The sequence below is a fragment of the Manacus candei genome, unplaced genomic scaffold (assembly GCF_025592945.1).
Source record: "Manacus candei isolate 608988 ecotype Guabito, Panama unplaced genomic scaffold, ASM2559294v1 h1tg000064l, whole genome shotgun sequence".
NCBI lineage: Eukaryota > Metazoa > Chordata > Aves > Passeriformes > Pipridae > Manacus > Manacus candei.
The window spans coordinates 2,804,892-2,824,279 of NW_026138112.1; the positions used below are offsets into that span (position 1 = coordinate 2,804,892).

At 47.9% G+C, this 19,388-nt stretch overlaps 2 protein-coding genes across 8 annotated transcripts in view; both read left to right on the plus strand.

The window, feature by feature from the left end:
• Positions 1-5,980, plus strand: part of DEPDC5 (DEP domain containing 5, GATOR1 subcomplex subunit) — a 43,578-nt gene extending 37,598 nt beyond the window's left edge. For all 6 annotated transcript variants that reach the window (XM_051805329.1, XM_051805333.1, XM_051805334.1 and 3 more), the window contains 5 exons: positions 1,189-1,358; positions 2,307-2,478; positions 3,509-3,569; positions 4,594-4,676; positions 5,562-5,980. In XM_051805329.1, the coding sequence (XP_051661289.1) occupies positions 1,189-1,358; positions 2,307-2,478; positions 3,509-3,569; positions 4,594-4,676; positions 5,562-5,857 (782 nt within the window). In that variant the 3' untranslated portion in view covers positions 5,858-5,980. The remainder of the gene's footprint in view (positions 1-1,188; positions 1,359-2,306; positions 2,479-3,508; positions 3,570-4,593; positions 4,677-5,561) is intronic.
• Positions 5,981-6,499: 519 nt separating this feature from the next.
• ANHX (anomalous homeobox) lies at positions 6,500-18,557 on the plus strand. Of its 2 annotated transcripts, XM_051805354.1 has the most exons (9): positions 6,500-8,116; positions 8,744-8,868; positions 9,091-9,214; positions 10,101-10,260; positions 10,734-10,866; positions 11,122-11,423; positions 12,076-12,223; positions 15,615-15,702; positions 17,598-18,557. In XM_051805354.1, exons 1-9 carry the CDS (start codon positions 7,862-7,864, stop codon positions 17,688-17,690), a joined length of 1,428 nt encoding a protein of 475 aa, XP_051661314.1. In that variant the 5' UTR covers positions 6,500-7,861; the 3' UTR covers positions 17,691-18,557. The 2 variants fall into 2 exon arrangements, with proteins under 2 accessions (XP_051661314.1, XP_051661315.1); XM_051805355.1 differs by lacking the exon at positions 12,076-12,223.
• Positions 18,558-19,388: the final 831 nt, after the last annotated feature.

Here is a 19,388-nt window from a genome sequence, read left to right on the forward strand (position 1 = left end):
CCTTTTTTTTCCTGTTTAAGCTGCAGTAATAGCAATGTAAAGGATTTCCTTATAAACTTGAAAACTGTCTCCAGCTAACTTGGAGTAGAAGTGAAGGTGGGAACTTTCCATCTACCTTGAGGAAGAACTTCAATTTTTTTTTAAACACCGTAAAGCCATTAATTTATAAGATAATTTTAAAAGCTGACCCTATAAAAGGGTGCACATCTTTACTTAAGCAAGAAATAGCAACATCCATCCCCTGTGCATGCAATAATAAAAAGGGCAAACATTTTTCAGTAGCGGCCTTGCAGCCCATTGTTTTGTGTCCATTTTTAACACTATAGGAATGTTAAAGTATGTATTTCTGTAAAGAAAAGTTGAAAGTGTCAACATGTTTCATGGCAGGACTTTGGTCTCTGAGTCAGGAGATCTGGGTTCTGTCCCTGGCCTTGCTGTGTGACACCAGCCAGGTCACTTCCACTTGCTGTGCTTCTCCTCCTCTCTCGCCTGACACCTGAGATTTTCCTTCACTGGGATGCTGGGGTGTAGGGCACAAAGGGAGCTGGATCTTGGGCACTATCCCAGCCCTTGCTGCAGAGCACTAGGAGGTATTGCAGTGATGGGAAGGCTGCTGCATGTCTTGGCTGACTTTTCCTGCTTTTACAAGAAGTGTTGGATGTGCAATTTTAGCACTGCGGTAATGTGGGATATTGATATGGGGTTAAAGAAATAAGAAGTTTAACTTCTAATCTCCTTTAGCTGTGGAAAGTCCTGGAATGCTCCTGCCCTCTGTAACAGCACCCTGTTGAGATTTCTGGTGGGGGCATATAGAAATATTTGGAATGTTACAGGTATGAGAAAGCCATAGATGTTGTCTAGCCACACTTAATCAGCAGGCAACTGGTGCCATAGTTAGCTGCTGGACTCTTGGTTTTCTCTTTATTGCAGCTGAAATGTCTTTTGCCTGCTTGGGGAAGTGATTCTGTAGCACATACCCCTGGTACGAGAAATACTTCAGGTGTTTTGTCCTTGGTGGTCTGGATGAGCGGCATTCTGGGACTATTCTGCCAGCCCAAAAATATCTGGGGAAGAATGGGAGGACAGATTCATTACAAATAGCTCATCCTGGTTCTTCTGCTCTTTGTCCTGCCTCCCACCCTGTGTCTAATGCATCCTTTGAATGCACCCCATTCCCTGGCTGTGTAGCTGCCACGGTGCCCGAGCAGCGGACGGTGACGCTGGACGTGGATGTGAACAACCGCACGGACCGGCTGGAGTGGTGCAGTTGTTATTACCATGGCAACTTCTCCCTGAATGCTGCCTTTGAAATCAAGCTGCACTGGATGGCAGTGACTGCAGCTGTGCTCTTTGAGATGGTGAGAGTCCTTGTGCTCTGGATGGCCACAGAAACGCCCGGCTGGCCTCTGTATCCCTTAAACAACTGGGGGCATTGTTGTGGGAAGTGTTAGGAGAGAGCCAGTGGGCTGGATCTGCCCTTATTTCCATAAGTAATTTTCCTGGTGGTTGTAGGCATTGCTGCATCTGGTCAGTGTTTATCACACTGCCTACAGTCCTTCTGTCTGCAGGGCAGTGCTCTGCTGTTAGTGGGTTTCATGCACAGTATGCAGAGATCAGCACAGGTCAAGGTGATGAATTTAAGTCCCCCTTAGGCAAACTTTAAGCCCTGATCTGGGTCTTTGGAAAAGAATCTGTTTCACATTGCATTCCTTCTATCCCCAAACCTTAAAACTTTAAATCTCACTGGAATTGCTTTCATAACAAGGCTTTTCCAAGCAATGTGTTCTTCCTGTTCAGCAATGCTTTTTAGCTTATTTTTTAACTTGCTGAAAACATTTTGAACTGAAAATATAAGTGGTTTGTGTCACTTTTTAATTTTCAGACATTTTTTCCCCTTTTGTAGCTTCTGTAAAACTCAAATTATTTAACACCAGGTTTTACCCCACCCAGCCAGACAGCACTAGGTAATTGGTTTTGCTTTTATTTAAAATCAATTGCACTGTTCCAGTAAAGCAGCAGTGTTTAGCCACTGGTGATAAGTAGGCTGAATCAGTTCCTGAAAAATGTCCTATTTTAGAGTGCTTTCTGATGGATGTGGCACTTCAGAAAAAGGAAAGCCTGGTGCCTTGTGCTTGCACTGCTTCGCTTGCAAGGACGTTGGTGTGCTTGCCATGCGGAGCGAGCTGAGCCTGGGGGGAGCTGAGCATGTCTGATCTATTCCTGGGGAACGAGCTGCTCTCATGCACAGAAGTGCCCCTCGTCAGATGACATATGTCGTATGATTCATTGTTTGAATTTTTTCTCAGGTTCAGGGTTGGCACCGGAAAGCCACCTCCTGTGGGTTCCTGCTCGTCCCAGTCTTGGAAGGCCCGTTTGCTTTGCCCAGTTACCTGTACGGAGACCCACTTCGGGCTCAGCTCTTCATCCCCCTCAACGTGAGCTGCCTGCTGAAGGAGGGCAGTGAGCATCTGTTTGATGGTAAGAAAGGGTCCTTGTTTTACCCCAGGCAGGTCACTGCTGGCACGTGGCTGACACAAAGGACCTCATTTACCGTCCAGGCATTAGGTGGCTGAGGGACTTGTTTTTGCAGTTCAGCAGCCCCCTGGGGAAGGTGGTGCTGGAGGAGGCTGTGCTGGCAGCATAGTCAGCATGAACAGGGTGAGGTGGGCAGCAAGAAACACCAACAAACAGGAAGGGTGGTCTCCCCAGTGATCTTTAACATTTCACACCCTTACAGAGCCCATGACAAGTGGCTGTTCCTTTGACAGACTCTGAGTCTGTTTTGCTGGTAGACCCACAGCTGCTCTGCGTTTGTATCCTGTGTTTGTTTATTCTCCCCCTCAGTGAGATTAGGCTTTCACCACTGCCATCCTTTTTTTGTTGTTGCCATGGTTACATTCATGGTTAGAGTGTTTGCACATGAGATTAAGCTCTAGAAACTGCAATCTCCTTTTCTGCAGTGTGACCTCGCCCTTCCCACTGACAGTGTTGTGGTAAGTCTCAGGTGGAAACTCAAAGATCAGAGAACTCTGTCCCATGCAGAGAGAGGCAAAATTGCATGATGAGAAGGGACAATTAGCAACAGGCTCTGTTTTAAAATAGTAAATATGATATTTTCATTAATCCTTGATCCAGTGTCCAGGTGTAAATGTAAAACAAATGTGACAAATCCATATGCTGCGAGGTCACCACGGCCCCACTGACTGAACTATTTTCATAGCACTCTGATACACAGCAGCCCACTCTCCTTCCTTGTCCTCTCCCACACACACCTTTATGTTCCTCTCCTTCATCTCAAGAGACACAAAATATGAATTCAGGGATGTGTACAAGACACATCTCTAATAAGATGGCATTCAAGGGACAGCTGACAGAAAAAAATTGAGACTAAAAGAAATGGCTAAGGAGGAAAAAAGTGCACAGAAGTCCTCTGAGGAAAACTGAAGTCTTGAAAAGGAAGGAAATAAAGTAGCTTTACTAGATAATTGTTACATTTTGTGTGTTTTAGGCTTCGAACCTGAAACGTACTGGGACCGAATGCACCTGCTCCAGGAGGCAATAGCACACAGGTATGGACAGAGTGGGCTGAGCAGAGGGTTTGTGTCTCCCTGGATAATGTGGAATAAAGATCTGTGCCAGACAGTCACTCCTGGGTCCCGTGGGTTCTGTGCTCTCTGCCTCTCTGAAGTCTGCTCACAGACTGTTAGACTAAAATACAGTTCCCGTGCCTGGAGCTGGTTCTGGGGGTGCAAGGGGCAGGTTTCAGCCTGTCACTCCTTAGGAAAACTCCTCCTAGGGAGGGCATTGCCTTTGGAAAGTGCCCTGTTATTCTAAGTTAGAAGCAGATAGATTGTAAATAGATTCTTCCTGAGAAGGGACAGTTATTTCCTCCATGTGGATTTAACACAGTCTTGAACTGGATGCCAACCAGTGCTTGACAATAGGCAGGAGCCTGGGATGGAGGTGTACATAGGAGGTTGGGCCGAGTTTAAGAAGGAGTTGTTGGAAACTCCTTTGTGGAGTTGAACTTCCAGTTTGTTTCGTGGTGTTGCTGCTAAGGTGTTTTTTTGTGACAGAGAAACTGCCTTCTTTAATGGACTTTAGCTTGGAAACCAGCTTTCATTAGTTTAGAAAGCAGCAGAGGAACAAGTATCCTACAAACAGCAGAGAACTGTCAGGTGAGCTGCTTGAATTCTGCGTGGGAGAATGCCCAGCATGAAAAGAAAATGATATTGCAGCTGGAAACATACCCAGGGAATGTCTGTCTTCTCTCCTTCTTCCCTCCCTCATATGCAGCTGCCCTGTTTTGTCAGAGGCTGCTCAGAGCTGCTGCTGCTCCTGTGTCCTGCACAGGCTGGGACAGGTCACAGGCTTTCACACTGTGCCTGGCAGGGCCAGAGAATACTTGGAGAAGCTCAGCTCTCTTCATCCCTTTTCCTCTTGCCTTCAGGCCATAAGAAGAGGGAGCCTTTGTCATAGTGGAAGGATTTTCCCTAGTGCCCCTGCCCTGGACTGAGGAATCCTACCTGGAGTGGCTCTTTTTATCTTTGTTGTTTTTTTTTTCCTTAATTCCTGTGGTCTCTCTTTCTTCAGATTTGGATTTGTGCAAGATAAATACTCAGCCTCTGCATTCAACTTCCCAGCAGAGAACAAGCCCCAGTATATCCATGTCACAGGTGAGAGATAATTGGGAGGCACTGGAGCGAGGAGGAGGTTTCTACAAACAAAAGAACCATTTTACCTGCAGTTTGTGTTTTGTGTCAGTGATGTTGGTCCTGTTTTTTCCCAAGCCAGATGACATGTAGGTGTGTCAGCCAAAACAAACCAGAAAACTGGAGGGGCAGTGGGAAAAGCACAAAGTGTTGCTGCTAGTCAGTGGTGCTGGTTTGAAATCTTGCTTTATGGTGTCTCTAAAACTTTTCTTTCTAGGAGATGGAGAAATTAAAAAAAAATAAGGCAGAGCTTATTCCAAGGTCAGTGTAAATAAATGTGTACCCAGAGGTTAGAAGGAGGAAAAGGTCTTGGGACAAGTCAGTGCTCTGTTCTTGTGCTTAAGGTCAGTTGTAGATGCATCTCTACCCATAGACACTGTGAGGGAGGCAGAAAAAGCATTTAGGATCCACCTGCTTTCATTATTACTCTTCATAAATGTTGGTGGTCTGTCAGCACTTCTAACCAAGCTCCATGCATGGCAGATTGCAGTAGGATGGATCTACAGTGTTCCCAGCGGCTGCTGAGACATGAAAGGAATGACAGGAAGAGAGCTTTTGGAAAACTGCAGAAGAGAATGGCAATTGATGGGAAGTTAGAAAGATGGGTCAGAGCCTACAGCTTTGCTTCCTTCCCTGCCTGCAGGGGAAAGGCAGACTGAGAGTGTTCTCTCCCAGTGTTGTAACACGCAGGAAGAAGCAGCGAAGGAGGAAAAATTGTATCCCATTTTCTCTTGCTGAAAGGCAATCAAATGACACTCAGGCCAGTTTCCTTTTCGGAATTTAATGAGCCAGCCCCCAGTTGCAGGGACTTGACTCTGCCTCAGACTGAAGCCCTCCTGTCTCCTCCAGGGACGGTGTTTCTGCAGCTGCCGTATTCCAAGCGGAAGTTCTCCTGCGGGCAGCAGCGGCGCCGGCGCAACTCCACCAGCTCCACCAACCAGAACATGTTCTGTGAGGAGCGGATCGGCTACAACTGGGCCTACAACACCATGCTCACCAAAACCTGGCGCTCCAGCGCCACCGGGGACGACAAGTTCGCCGACCGGCTGCTGAAGGACTTCACTGACTTCTGCTGGAACAAGGACAGCCGGCTGGTTCTCTTCTGGACTGACTGTCTGGACAAGATGCACGCCAGTGCTCCGTGAGATAGGGCTGCATTGGGTCTCTTAGGGAGACAGCTAAAGCTTTACCTTGTGGCAAGGATGTAGAAGTGAAGGATGAGTGAAAAGAGCCTCTCTGTTGGATTCATCTTGAGGCTCCAAGAGGACCTGAACAATATTGCTGTTGATATTCAACAGAATTTGATTAAGTGCTTGGAAAAAAAAGAATCTGAGCTCTTAGCTTGCCAATATCTATCCCCTGACTTCAGCTTGGTTTTAAGTAGCTGCAGTCCTTGATTGCCAAAACTTCAGTTAGAGCAGAGGTAAAGGAGGGAGAGTGCAAATGGTTTTCAAGGGCAGTTGGATTCAGCACAGTGTGGTGGTAGAGGCTTCCTGTCTGTGGAAATGATGGGTGCCCTTGGCATCTGCTGTGCCTGGCAGCAGCCTGCCCCTGCCTCTCCTGAGGTGTACCTGATTGTGTGAATATGTAAGATAAATGTGAGAGATGCTTGTTACATTTCATACATGTAAATAAGTAAAAATGCAGAAAAGCAAGTGCCCTGATGTTTTGTTGTAACTCCACAGACAGCAGTACAGAAAGAGTGAAAGAGAACAATTGCCAAGAGGAAGTACTGCTTCCTGTGCCCAGCTCCAAGTTCAGTGCTGGGTCTTTGTCTTTTAAGCATCCAGGACTTTGTCTCCAGCTCTGGATCTAGAACAGTGTCACAGAGCAGGAGCAAGAAGCCAGTTACTGTCCTGCAAGGCCAGCACCAAAGCCTAAGGAGAAATCAAGGGCCACTGAACACAAAATACTGCTGAGAATAATGAGCAGATTTTTAGAATGTGTCTGCACGCAGCAAAAAGAAGGTGCCTGTGCTCAAGTATGTAGCCTTTGTCTTTGCACAGAAAGCTCCCACGTGGCCCAGGGCCTCTGCACGAGCTGCAGATTTAGGGTGGGTTCACAACCCAGCCGTGCTGAGCGTGGGGGCTGCTGGCTCCTGCTGCGAGATGGTTCCTTTTGTTACCTGTCCTCGAGAAACTGGAGTCAGGGGAGGGTTGACACCTTCACAATGGTGTTCAGACCTGATTAAAGGAAAATAACCGCAGCTGCTTCAGTTTCTATCCCCCAGACGGCGCCTGGATGACTCATCTGTTTTGAGACGGCACCCACCCACAAAAGGTGGGTTTGAGCCTCGTGCCTCTTCATTCAGTTCCTAAATGTGTCAACATCATCAGTGCGTGTCTGAGCCCCATTAACGACTTAAAAATTGCTCTCTACTATGAAAGCGGCTCGCTGCCGTGTACTCTCCCCCACCGCACAATGACCGGCGCCGTGCACGCGGTGGGTGCTCGGTCTGAGGGCTCCCGGGGCGGGGTCGGGGTGTGGGGCAGCCCTGGAGCCCCGCCTGGGCGGGGAACGAGCGGCGGCTCCTCACCTGATCCCGGAGGACGAGGGTGAGGGCCAGGACCGGCACCGGGCTGCAGCGCGTCCCTGCTCCTCCACCTCGCAGGTATTTAACAGCTTTTCCCGTTCTTGTCCGGCGGGGCTGGAGTTGGCCCAAGGATGGGGTGTCCCCAAGGGTACCGCGCCGGCACCCTTTTCCCAGGAAAAAGGGTAAAAACCAGCCCCGACGATTGCTTACACTTTGCAGGAACTGCGACTGCCCCGGCCTGAGAAAGCGCCGTTTTGGAGAAAAGCTAATTAGTTTCACCTGAATTTCACCGAACTACTCTGTTCGAGTAGTTTTAACCTCTAAGCTGTGGATGTAAAGCTTAGAGTCAGTCTCCGAGTTTCGGGGCAAGTTTAATGTGTCTTTCTGAGCTCAGTTTTTTCAACTGCAAACTTGGTGTGGCTTTAGTTTTTTCAGGGCTGCTTTAGGCCTAGTTTTATTTAAAACATTTTAAGGTCCTCAGGCTGCTTTTAATAGCACAGCGAATTTCTTTCCTTTAAAAAAAAAAAAGACATACCATAGAAGCTAAAAATAGGAGATAATAGTTTTTATCTAACCACAACTTTGTGCATTTCATGGAAAAAGCTTCCAACAGGACATGAGGATGGAGCAGTTCATGGCCATGTTAAACAGGAATAAAAACAAGGATCCCCCACCCTCCAAGCTGCTGGATCTAGCAGGAGAGCTTTGCCGGGACCTCCAGAGCTCGCCCCCTAGTCTGGAGAAGCTGGTTGGGGCCATGATGGGATGCAAGCACAAGATGTATTTTCTCACTAACATCCACATTGTCCGGGCTTGCGTGTTCGTTCACATCCGTAATGGGCAGCATGACGCAGCCTGCAGCCTCCTGGAGGTAGGGATGTGTTCTTTGGTTCTTCATGGAGACAAAAAGCAGTATTGGAAAAACAGTAGTTAGAGCTGTTAGTGCAGAGGGACCCAAACTGCAGCACGTGGAGTGTTTCCAGCTGGCAGAAGGCAGTGGAAGGTGATATGTGTGCATTGGTTGACCTGAAACCCAGGATAAAGCCTTTGCTACAGGCAGTATTCATCAGCCAAGGGGAAGAAGGTAATTAGGTGATTATGGGGTTGGCTGTAGCAGGATTTTTGTTCTTTAATGTGGTGGTTCTTGGAGTTTTTCACAATCTTAGGACTCAGGACATAAATGTCTTGGGAAGCCCAAGATTAGAGTGCTTGTCAGGGTGGGAATGTATGAGGAAGGCTGGATGGTGCCACTCACGGTGAGGGATTTTGGCCTCTTGATCTGGTCATCTAGCCCTTTTCACCAGGGGAAAGGAAGGAATTAAGCAGGCAACTCCCTGTGTACATTAGAGAAGGTACAGGAGCCATATGCTCAGGTAATGTACCAGCTTTGTCAAACCAGTTGGAATCTGAGTAAATTTCTGTTGTTGCAGGTTTTCTCTTTTATAGGAAGTCTGACTGACTCTCGGGAAAGGTTTGTTTATACACTGTTTTGTTTTAGCACTGCAAGGCGGAAGAGAAGGAAGAACTGGTGCAACTTTGGCACGAGGTTCACTATCGGAGGGATATGGAGAGACACCACAGGGATTTTCTGACACCACTGCAGAAATTCCGTTGCAGGAAGAGGTACTGACTGCATCGTGGGGGGACCAACACTTTTTTCTCTGCTGTGGTTAGCAGAGGTAGGGGCTACAGATGCAAAGACTGGTGTTGCATGTCAAGATACTGCTTCTTGGAGCTGTTTTTTCTCTTGGTGTTTTGATCACTTGTGGCAATGTGGGAAAATTCCCATGAATGTCAATGATTCTCTTTGGGGTCTTTTTTAATCCTGTTTTCTCCTGTGTACAGGAATCCTCCACCTATTTCCCTTTGTCCTGAAGGTTTGAAGACAAGAAACCATCCAGAAGAAGTACGCCAGCACCTGTACAGGTTTGCTGCAGAGGTGACAGCAAACCCAGACAAGGAACAGAGGGTAGGGATATGTTACTTACAGTCAAGTCTCTTTGTCACAGAAAGCAGGACTCTGTCATCAGAAATCTGGAACTGGTGTTTTCAGAAGCCTCACTGGGGCTGGGAGTTCTTGTATTTGATCTTTCCCTAAAAGTTTCTTTAAAAAAATCATCAGGTTCATGCTAAGTAATTTCTCTTGCTGTGGACAGCAAGTTGAGGGCAACAAATTCCTCTCTGGGTTTTTAACAGTTCTAATTTTGTGGTGATTGAGCACAGGCAGTGAAACAGCCGTCACTCAGAAGAGCTCTATTACGGTGACAAATAGTTCTGTCTGACTGGACTGAGTTACAGCCTGTGGAAAATTGCACTTTGTTCACCAGAATGTGTTTTGTGCTGACTTATCACATCAGATTCACAGCATTTGAAAACACAACAGGCTGTGTTGATGTGTGCGTGGATCTACCTTCTTTGGACAGGGACAGATTTGTAATGGAAGTGATGTGTGAATTAATTCAGTAATCCTGGTTGATCACTGCCTTGGAAGGTGAGAGCTTCAGACTTTGGAGGCTGCCTCTGTGAAGGTGTTATTCTGGGGGGTGAATGTGCTCTGGTGAGGGCACTATTTGGTGAGCAATATAATAGCAGTGTGTGGTTTCCTTTAGCAAACAAATTGTTGGGGGGTGCAGGGTGGAATGTGTGTTTTCTGTCAGCTCTGAGGACAGAGGTCAACAACTCTGAGTTGGGGTCCTCAATCGGATCCACAGAGACTTCTTGGAGACGTAGTGAGTAAACGTCTCTGGGTTTGAAAGCTCTTACTGGGCTGCTTTTGGAACTGAAGGGAAAAGCCTGATTATGTGGATGTGGTTTATTCTTTTCCCCTTAATTTCTCCCTACACCTGGGTTTGCAGGAGGAATTGGCTCGGGCCATGAACCTGCAGCCAGCTCAGGTCTATAACTGGTTTGCGAATTATCGGCGACGTCGAAAATCCTGCGTCCTTCCTATGGAACAGCACAACTCCTGTCCTGGGAGGGCTTGGGCTTCCCACGCAAAGGAGGAGCAGACTGCAGGTTTGTGTCTTCCTAATGGGCTTAGGATGTGGTCCAGAAAGCTGAAAATCAATTTGAAATTCCCTCAGGAAGGGAAGAAATTGCTTCTTGAGAACAGCATCTATACGCTGATGGATCAAGTGGGCGCTGGAGGACTCTGCTTCAGTGGAGTCCCTCGTTTTTTGGCCAGAGGCTGTGAGTCCATAGGAGCAGACACTCCTAAGGCCTGTGCAGGGACAGGTGAAAAGAGATGCCTGGCTCAGAAGGAGCACCAAATGAAAGCAAATACATGGGAGGCAGCAGGTTTTAGCTCTCAGGGATCAGGGCAGTACTCCCGGAAAAACCCCTATTTCCATGCCCCTCCACAGAATCTTAACCAAACTTCAGTCACAGGGAACAAGGGGGTCTTGCTGTATTTGGCAAATTAGACTTGTTTCATTGCCTTTTGGAGTAACCATTAGTGTTCTCTCACCTGCCTGGCCTGCACCTTTCAGGTGGATCTCATGCAGGCACTGGTTCTGAGCAAATGGAGATAACCCTCCGGCCCTGGGAACCAAGGTGGGAGCAGTCAGCTGCAGATCTGATTGAGCCTCCCAGAGGAACGTATTTAGAGATGCTGGAATCCAGGTGATGTATGAAAAACACTTTATAAGTGACACTTCAGAGACAAAGCAACCTCTAAACATATTTGTGGAACTGAGTTTCGTGTCAGTTCTCAGGAGGCATCACTTAGGAGTCTTGACACCACAGATGGACATGGTCCATGCCCAGTCAGAGCAGTTGATCTCCCAGCTGTGGGAGGGCAGGATTCAAAGGTTTAGCTGGGGGTCCTCTCTTGGCAAAGCAGTGTGTCTGGCTGATTTATTTTCTCCATCATTACAGCTTTATGCAGAGCACTGAGGTGTATGAGGCAGGAACAAGCATGGCTTTGTTCTCCACTCCCAACACTCAACAACCTGTACCTTTCTGCCCCGAGGCTGTGCTGGAACCAGGACCCTGCTTTAGCCCTGCATGGCTGCAGCCCAGAGCAGCAGTGAGCAGTGCTGGGGCCAGCCCCCAGCTGGGGAGCTTGGTCCTGTACCCCTACAGGCCCCTTCCCATCCTGGATGAACACCTGGCCATGTGGCAGAGCCCTTGCAGCACCAGAGGAGTCTCTGGCTCTGTGTGGACCCCAGATATAGAAGGTTAGTAAAACTGCACCCAGATTGTTGACCTCAAGAGTTTCCAAGCTTCTCTTCCCTTTGCTGTAAACACTCTTGCTCACTTTAGTGGCTTTCCAATGTCACGAGAAATGGGAGCGGGGCTTATTTTGAGCTTTGGAGTTCTGCCTCTATAGTAGTTCAATGAGAAAAAGCTGTTGATTTAAGGTATTGAAACAGACATTCTTACCTACTCTTTTGCCTAAACTGTAATTGCTTCCATAAGATAGTAGTGGATTCCTTTTAGTGTTTCCACTGGAAGAGTCCCTCCAGGTGTTGTCTGCTCCCCGTGTCCATTTTTAATGCCAGTTGTCCTTAAGAGATTGCTTGAGAAGAGGCTGGGAACTTCTTAACTGTGCCATGGTGCTCTTCAGGCACACATTCTCCCTTTCCTTTCTCCTTCCTGCTATTCTTTCTCTCTTCCTCTTCGTCTCCTTCCTGTCCAGTCTTGTTCAGCATTCCCACCATCTCTTTTCTTCCCCCTGTTCTTCAGAATGGCCTTGATAGGTGTACAGAACAGAAAGGGCTGTGAGTGCCATTCCCCCAGCCTGTGGTGAACGTGGAGCAAGGAGAGAAGGAATAGCTGGGTCCCGTTATCTGTCTGTGTACTTGTGTTTAATACAAGCATTTATTTCAGCAGGTATCAGAGTTCCCTTGAGCAGAGTCCCTCAAGGTGGCTCTATTGAAGGCAGTCCAGGAAGAATCATTCAGCAGTCAGATTTAGAGGTTGAAAGCTTCATCCTTAGAGAAGGACAGCTAGGGACCCTGGAATCTATTCCCCACAGGTAAAGAGAGGGAAAGCACAGGGCTGCTTAAAGGCAGGAATAACAATGCTGTGGGTGTAGCCCTCTCTTGAGACACTGTTAAAGAGGGTTGCAGAAAGAGTATAGATGCATCTCATTCCCAGGGCCTGATTCTCCTTGTGTCCATCCTATTTTGCAGGTATTTATATCTGTGCACTGGAAATGTGTAAGTGTATATGTGTGTGTGTGTGTGTGGCACAAAGGGGATTTGGAACCAGCTGAATCAGGAAAGACATGAACCTCTCTTTTTAAAGCAGGTCCAGCTTCTGAGCTATTTGCTTGTTTTTGGCAGAAAATCATAACCTATACTGATCCAGTGAGAGCTGATTCTGTGGGCTGGGTTGGTAGGGCCTGTACTTAATCCCAAAATAGTTTTTGTAGCTTCACAACCCCATGACAAGATTATTCCATAGGGCAAGCTTTCCAAATTGGAAGACAGAAAGGCACTGTTCTATCTTTCTGTTTTCCACCTGTAACAACTGTTTCAGAATTCAGATTTTCTCTGAAACTTAAGATAAATTCAGAGAATGCAAAACAACAAAAATTCGTGCCATTTTCCATATGTTATACAACTTGCATCAAGTTACATAAAAATAAACACTGCCAAAGAGATATTATGAGCTTCCTTCACTTTACTGATCTGCAAGACTGAGCAGGAGCAGCAGCCCCATTTCACAACCCATCTGTTGACACTGTCCAGCATTTGTGCTATAGCACTACACTGTCAATATGGCAAAAAAGCAGGTAGAAGGAGCTTATTCCCACTTTATGGAGGAGGAAGCAGAGGCACAGAAAGCTTTGTGACTTGTCAAACAACAAGGGAAGGCAGTGATTCACTGGAGATAAAGATCAGTGAGGTTTTGGCCCCCTTTCCCTGCTAAAAACATTTCTGCCTTTTACCCCTGTTTCCCAGTTGGCTTTGTGCCTCGTTCACAGTCCTGTCAGACTGCTCTGAATGGCTGGGGAGAACCCAGGTCTGGGCATTGTAAAACTCGGTCTGTGTTTTAGGATTTGCAGTTTTAAACAGTGGCGAAAGATCATGAAAGATCAGCAAGGGTTGCTGGCAATATTTTGGCTGGATTTAAAATTGCATGTTCTGACTCTGGAGTGAGCTCATGTTTATTTTTAAAATATGTGCTGCCAGTAGGAGAAATCTATGGTGGATGTCTCCTTGTTGGATATGTCAGTTGTGCCAGGAATCCACACACCCTTTATCTTATTCCTGTCAGGGGTGGGACTTGCTGCTTCATTGGCACCTTTGGGGGAGGATATATTATTTGAACTCTGTTTGTAAACCCTATTCATTGCCCTGGTCCAGCTCTGCCCAGAAGCTTGAACTCCCCAAAATACCATGAATGCTATGGAACATCAATGTTTTTTAGAAGTGAGTGGCGCTCAGGCTGCAGCTTCAGCAATTTCATTTTGCTCTCTGGGGAGCCAGGAGACCTCGTGTGGGTGATCTTGGGTAAGATCACTGCTCACTGAGTGGCAGTGAGTGAGGATCACCTGTGTTATCAGCCAGAGCCCTCTCACAGAGTTACTGATTGGAGAGGAGTTTTGTGTCACCAGAGTCCTCCTGAGCAGTCACGTTGCAATGAGCATCACTCATCTGGGAGCTCTGAGAGCAACAGCTCAAACTGGAAGAGTCAAATGAGTGTTGTTGTCCTGGAAAGACAGGGCAGTGAAGTTATCCCAGCTTTACACATGAGAGTAGTGCACAGAGAAGGAAACTATTTAGCCAAGGTCACCCATCTGGAGTGGACTCAGTGTTATGCCTCTCCAGCACCTGTGACTCCCTGCTTCCTGAGTGCAGGGATAGAGCTACAAGTCAGCCAAAGGACCCTTCATCTGCTTGTCTCATTTTTAAAGGTGCTCACCTGGAAAGGACTTGGCCTGAAAGCTTATTAGAACAACTCCTGTTGGTTTCTTTCATGGGCTTTTTACAGCCAGTCCTACGCACTTGGGCTGTATCCAAACCTCTTCTGATCTACAGGGCTGTGAGGTGGGAGTGTGAGAGGGAACCAGGCTGGGAACTGACTGTCTCCATCTGCTTCTGCTGCCTGAGAGGAAACTTTGATCCAGCTAGTGGACTGGAAGTCCCTGTGGGACACCAAGCAGATGCTCACCTTTACAGGGAGTGGTGGTACATCTTGTTCACTCTGCAAGCCAGGCCAGGTGGAATGTAGCCCAGCTAATGGTTCATGCAGAGTGGAACCCTCGTGCTCCCATTTCAAACAGAAAAGCACCCCGAGCTCTGTGGGGCAAGGCTTTCTGCATTTCTGAGCCAGCATATTGATCTAGAAAATGTCAATGCTGGGATGGCCGTGGCAGCTCACAGCTTCTGCCTGGGTTTTTGGGATCCCAGCTTGGAGTGCCAGGAATCCTCCTGCTGTTAGGCTCTCCCTCTGGATAACCCAGCACCCTGACACTGGCAGGCAGCACTTCCCGAGCCCACAAACGGGGGCTACTTTGTGGCAGTTGTGTAACTGAACGGCAGGACTGGTTGCTACGGGCGCTGTGCCTGTCGGTGTAAGTGGGCTGAGAAAAGGGATGAGACATTCCTGGTGGGGGTGGGGAGTGGGAGAGGGAGTTGAATCCATTTGTCATTAGGAAATGTGCCTGAAAGCAGCTCCAGCAGAGGAGTTCCCTGATGGCTGCAGCCTGGGGGGCTTTCTGAGGAAGGGCAGTTTGACACCTGCACTGTTGGTTCTCCTTTTTTCCTGTGCTCTACTAGTGGGCACCTCTTGTCTGGGCCTGTATGGACACTCATGCCCTGGGCTATTCCAGCTGGTGGTATGGGCAGTGTTGTTGCATTAGAAATACCTTAGAGTTGGTGATGATGGGAAAGAACATCAAATTTTCGAGTACCCAGTGTCTGCTACTTGACCCAGTGCCCGCAGACTGATCTCTTGAGGCAGAGACCCCAGGGGAATGGGGATCCGGTCCTCAGACTCCACTGGTGGCCTTGAAAAGCTGTAGTAGTATCAAAGCCAATGTTGTGGCTGTGTCTAAAGCCACGTGTTTATCTGTTTTGACTCTTAAGATCTCTGTTTTTAAAATATGTTCCAGGAGAGAGACTTTTTAGTAGATACCTCCTTGATTATGGAGAGCATTTTGGGGGCAGAAGGAAAGTTGCAAATTGAGCTGTCATTCCCTGATACTGCTCCTGGTCAGGCCTGTCATCCCACTGCAGAATCTGTATTCTCAGGCCGTAACAATTTGGAGAAATGGGGCAGATGTGGAGACAACTAAGCAGAACTCTATTAAATTAATAGTCTTGCCAACAAACCCCTCTTGTCCTGCTGAAAAGTATTACAGTAAGTGGCAAGTAGAGCATAAATACAAATGCACTTGTATATGGGTTTTTTTGCAGTTCCTGTCAGACTGTGTTTGACAAGCCTCAGTGCCCACCTGTTTCTGCACCCTGCATGGAAGAAAGCCAAGCCTTGGGACAAAGCCAGGTAAGAGAACACACCTAATGCTCAGAGAAAGGAGCTCAGCCCTGTACACACTATCCCCTGCAGCTCTATCACAGGAGATGTGAAATCTCCTATCATATTTAATATGAAACATGTTTGATCTAAGCATACCTGTAGGTACCCAGTTCAGAGCAAGCTGGGCATTCCCTGGGTAACATCCAGCAGATACTGGATGAGGAGTGGTGGTTTTGCCGTTTTTCTTTTTCCCACTTGAATTGTTTATCAGACCCTAATTTTATTAAATGTGTCATTGAAGTGGTGGCCAAAGGAACCTGTGCAGATCCAAAGTGCCATTTAAATTTGGAGTCATGGAGGGCTCACCTGGCATGCTGGCTGCTTGAGGGTCCTCCCCTCTGAGGGGTTCTGCACAATCTGATTCTGCTCTCTCAGACCTCTTGAAATGTTTCATGTAATTTTCATTTCCAGGCCTGTGTTATTGTTGAGGAAAGGGGATTTTGCACTGTTCTGAGATGGCTGATAGCAGTATACAGGGCAGTGTGAGGATAAAAGAAGTTACTTCCATGCTGTGGATGCAGTCTGCATACCTTCTGAGGGTGGTTTTAAGGCAGTAGAGAAGAGAAGTTGGAAATCTGGTGCTTTCAGAGGGACGAGGGCACATCTCTGAATTAAATCTTTCCTAAAAATAGGACCCAAGAAAGCCCTCTCTAAGGTGTACATTTAGCTATTTTTTGGCTCCATGTGTGTTGGTCTAACAATCAGCATCCATTGCTATTTCCCTTGCAGTGTAAACTGCTGGAGAAAACCTTTTTAAAGAGATTATGAAAAGCAGGAGCCCATATCTGCTGGCCTCATTATGGGAAGTGGCTGCAGCTCTGAGGGCAGTAACAGAACCTCTTTTGAGCCTCTGAAAGCATCAATATAAAGATCTGTATCTTGGAAAGTGGTCTTTTTACCAGCCATAATGTAAGCCAGATGAGAAGGAAAGCTTTGGGCATTAATAATGAATGAGCCTTTTCTAAGATTTCCAGAGCATGCAGTCTCTGTAGGTAGTTTTCATCTTGCTGTTCTGCATTCCTGCACTGATTTTGCAGTGGTGTAGAAACATGACACTCAGTGCAATGTGGGCTGGGGAGCAAGAGACCAAGTGATGCCTGCAGATGTCAAAGGGGACATCTTCAAATCTTTGTAATAATTGCTCAGTTCAGGAATTCAGATGAGCAATTTTTGCATATTTTAATGAGTGCTCTAGGAAAAGGCAGAGCTGGAATGGGTAAATGATTTTACAGCATTCTACAGACTTCCTGGGCACTTTGCTTCTTGCTGAATCAAATGGCTCTGGGCTTGTGGCAGGGATGGGCAGATCTTTGGTTCCTATGGCTGAACCACAGGGGTGCAGATGGACACTTCCTTTTGTCCACACATAACTCGATTTGCTTTTTGTATGTCATGCATACCATCAGAACCAAAATGAGAGTAAAACAAAAGCTAAAAACCCAAAAATTTAATTCATTTTGGAGACATTCCTTTCCCTTCCTGAGCAGAGCACCCTTGTTCAGGTGATCACTCCCTTTATTATTTCATCCTGGTCTTACCTTCTGTCAGTTACTGGCTTTTACAGGAGCCAGTGCCTTGGGGCAAAGGGAAGGGAATTGCTCTGCTCTGAATTACTGAGAGTTGGATCGTGCACTGATTGTACTTGTCACTGTTACACCATGTCCTGCACAGATGGATCACTCTGCCTGAGCTTAGAGGGGAACAAGGCCTTTGTCCCTCCGTGCACAGAGCCCTCAGTACTGACATTCCCTCCCATCACACACCTTGTGCTGCTGTCTGGCTGCCCAAAGGAGCTCTCCCACCGTAAGCAACTGTGTCAAAAATCATATAGTGAGGTTTTGATTCCTTCCTGTGTCTTTCAGGTCCTGGAGGATCCAGCTGGTGACCCGTTAAGCAGCGACACGTTCTGGGCAGCGTACCTGCTCTTTGAATTGTCTGCCAGGGGACAGATGTGACCTGCCTGCAGAGACACTCGGGGTGGGCTGCGCGTCCCCAGGAAACGCCCCATCGATGCCTATTTTTTCCTCTTGTATTTTTTTATAAATGAATCAGGAGTTTGACAAGGGGATGAATAAGAGTGAGGGAGAAGGATTGGAGGCGTTTTCAAGTGGTTACGAAGTTTGGTTTACTTACAGTTTTATTAAGAATTTTGCAAAGGATAGAAGAAGCACTGTGGACTGTAGGTTTTTACTGGAGCAGTCTGAAGCTGTAGTGTAGATGCTAAAATTACCAAGGCACTTATTCTGTGGCAGTTACATGGATTATCCATAGTACTGGTGAGATCAGAGTCCTTCACTGCATCATGAAGGTAAATTAAGCTCCTCTACTTTAAAGGAGTAAAATTTAGTTATATTGCCTTACAGTGGATATTGAATAACTTTTTCTCAGTTCTGGAAAAGAAGGTGTCAGCTAAGTGCTGGTAAAATACAGCTGTTTCTTATCCCTGCTTTCCTGTTGTGCTGCAGGGTGTAACTTCTGGAAAGTTCCATGTTCCGTAGTGCCACAGATGACACAAACTGGAGCATGGCAGAAATTTCAGTGCTGAAGCTCTGGCAGGAATGGGGGAGGTCATACCATGGTTTTGGTGTTTAATACCAAGAAGTAGCAAGGTGCAGGTTTAAAGCTAATCCTGCAAGTCATGGGGAGTGGTCTTTTGGGTATTTTCCCTTTAGGGTATTTTTTGCAGTGTTACTGTGGGGGTTTAAATCTGTGTTGGAGAAGGGGTCATCTTTGCCAAACCTCCAGCCTGGAGATACACGGAGGAGATGCTTCCCTTACCTTTTGTTACAAAGTTAGCAAATAAAGGTTGTCAATTACTGTTTCTCCAGGGTTCCTTTTTCAAGGTAGGGGTATGAAGTGATAAATGTCACATGACAGTTATGTTTTAAAACCCAGCACCAGCTGCCCTGGGAACACTTGTGTGTGTTGAGACCCTCATGTCTCCCTTATTTTGGTGGCTCTCACTTGGAATGCCCATTTCTTACTGGGCATTACTACGCTTGGAAGGGTCACGCACATGTTACTGTTTATTGCCCTCAACAGCAGGGCCAGGTCTGTACGACTCTCCCAGCCCCCGGTGAGGGACGGGCCCGCCCCGCCCTCACAGCCCCGCGCCACCACCGCCCGCCCTCCTCCGCTCGGGGCCGTTCCCGCCGCCCGCTGCCGCCTCTCCATTGGCCCGCGGGCTGCCCCTGCCGCCTCGCCATTGGCCCGCGGGACCGTAGCAACAGCGACAGATATATCCTGCCGCGCCCTGATTGGCCGCCGCCTCCCGCTGAGCCATAGCAACAGCGGGGCGCGAGCGGGGCGCGCGCGGGGCGCGAGCGGGCCGGGGGGGCCGGGGCTGAGGGGGCGCGAGGAGCCCTGAGGGGGCGCGAGGAGCCCTGAGGGGGCGCGAGGAGCCCTGAGGGGGCGCGAGGAGCCCTGAGGGGCGGGCGGCCCTCGGGCACCGCCATCGCGGGCACCGCGGGCACAGGTGCCGCCGTCACGGCCACGCCGCGTGGAAAACTGTTCTCCAGGCGTTGGCACTGTCGTTCCTGCGACCTGAGGTGGAAAGGAGGCAGGACACAGTCAGGGACGCGGCTGCAGGCAGAGGCAGCGGCCCCATAGCAAAATTCACACTGGATTCTTGATAGACTCTTGTCCGAGATCCC

Coding starts and splice junctions, on each gene's coding strand:
- ANHX (XM_051805354.1), top strand. CDS start 7,862: ATGAGGATGGAGCAGTTCATGGCCATGTTAAACAGGAATAAAAACAAG. Junction 10,261..10,733: donor AAAGGAGGAGCAGACTGCAG/GTTTGTGTCTTC, acceptor TGCACCTTTCAG/GTGGATCTCATGCAGGCACT. Junction 10,867..11,121: donor TTAGAGATGCTGGAATCCAG/GTGATGTATGAA, acceptor CCATCATTACAG/CTTTATGCAGAGCACTGAGG.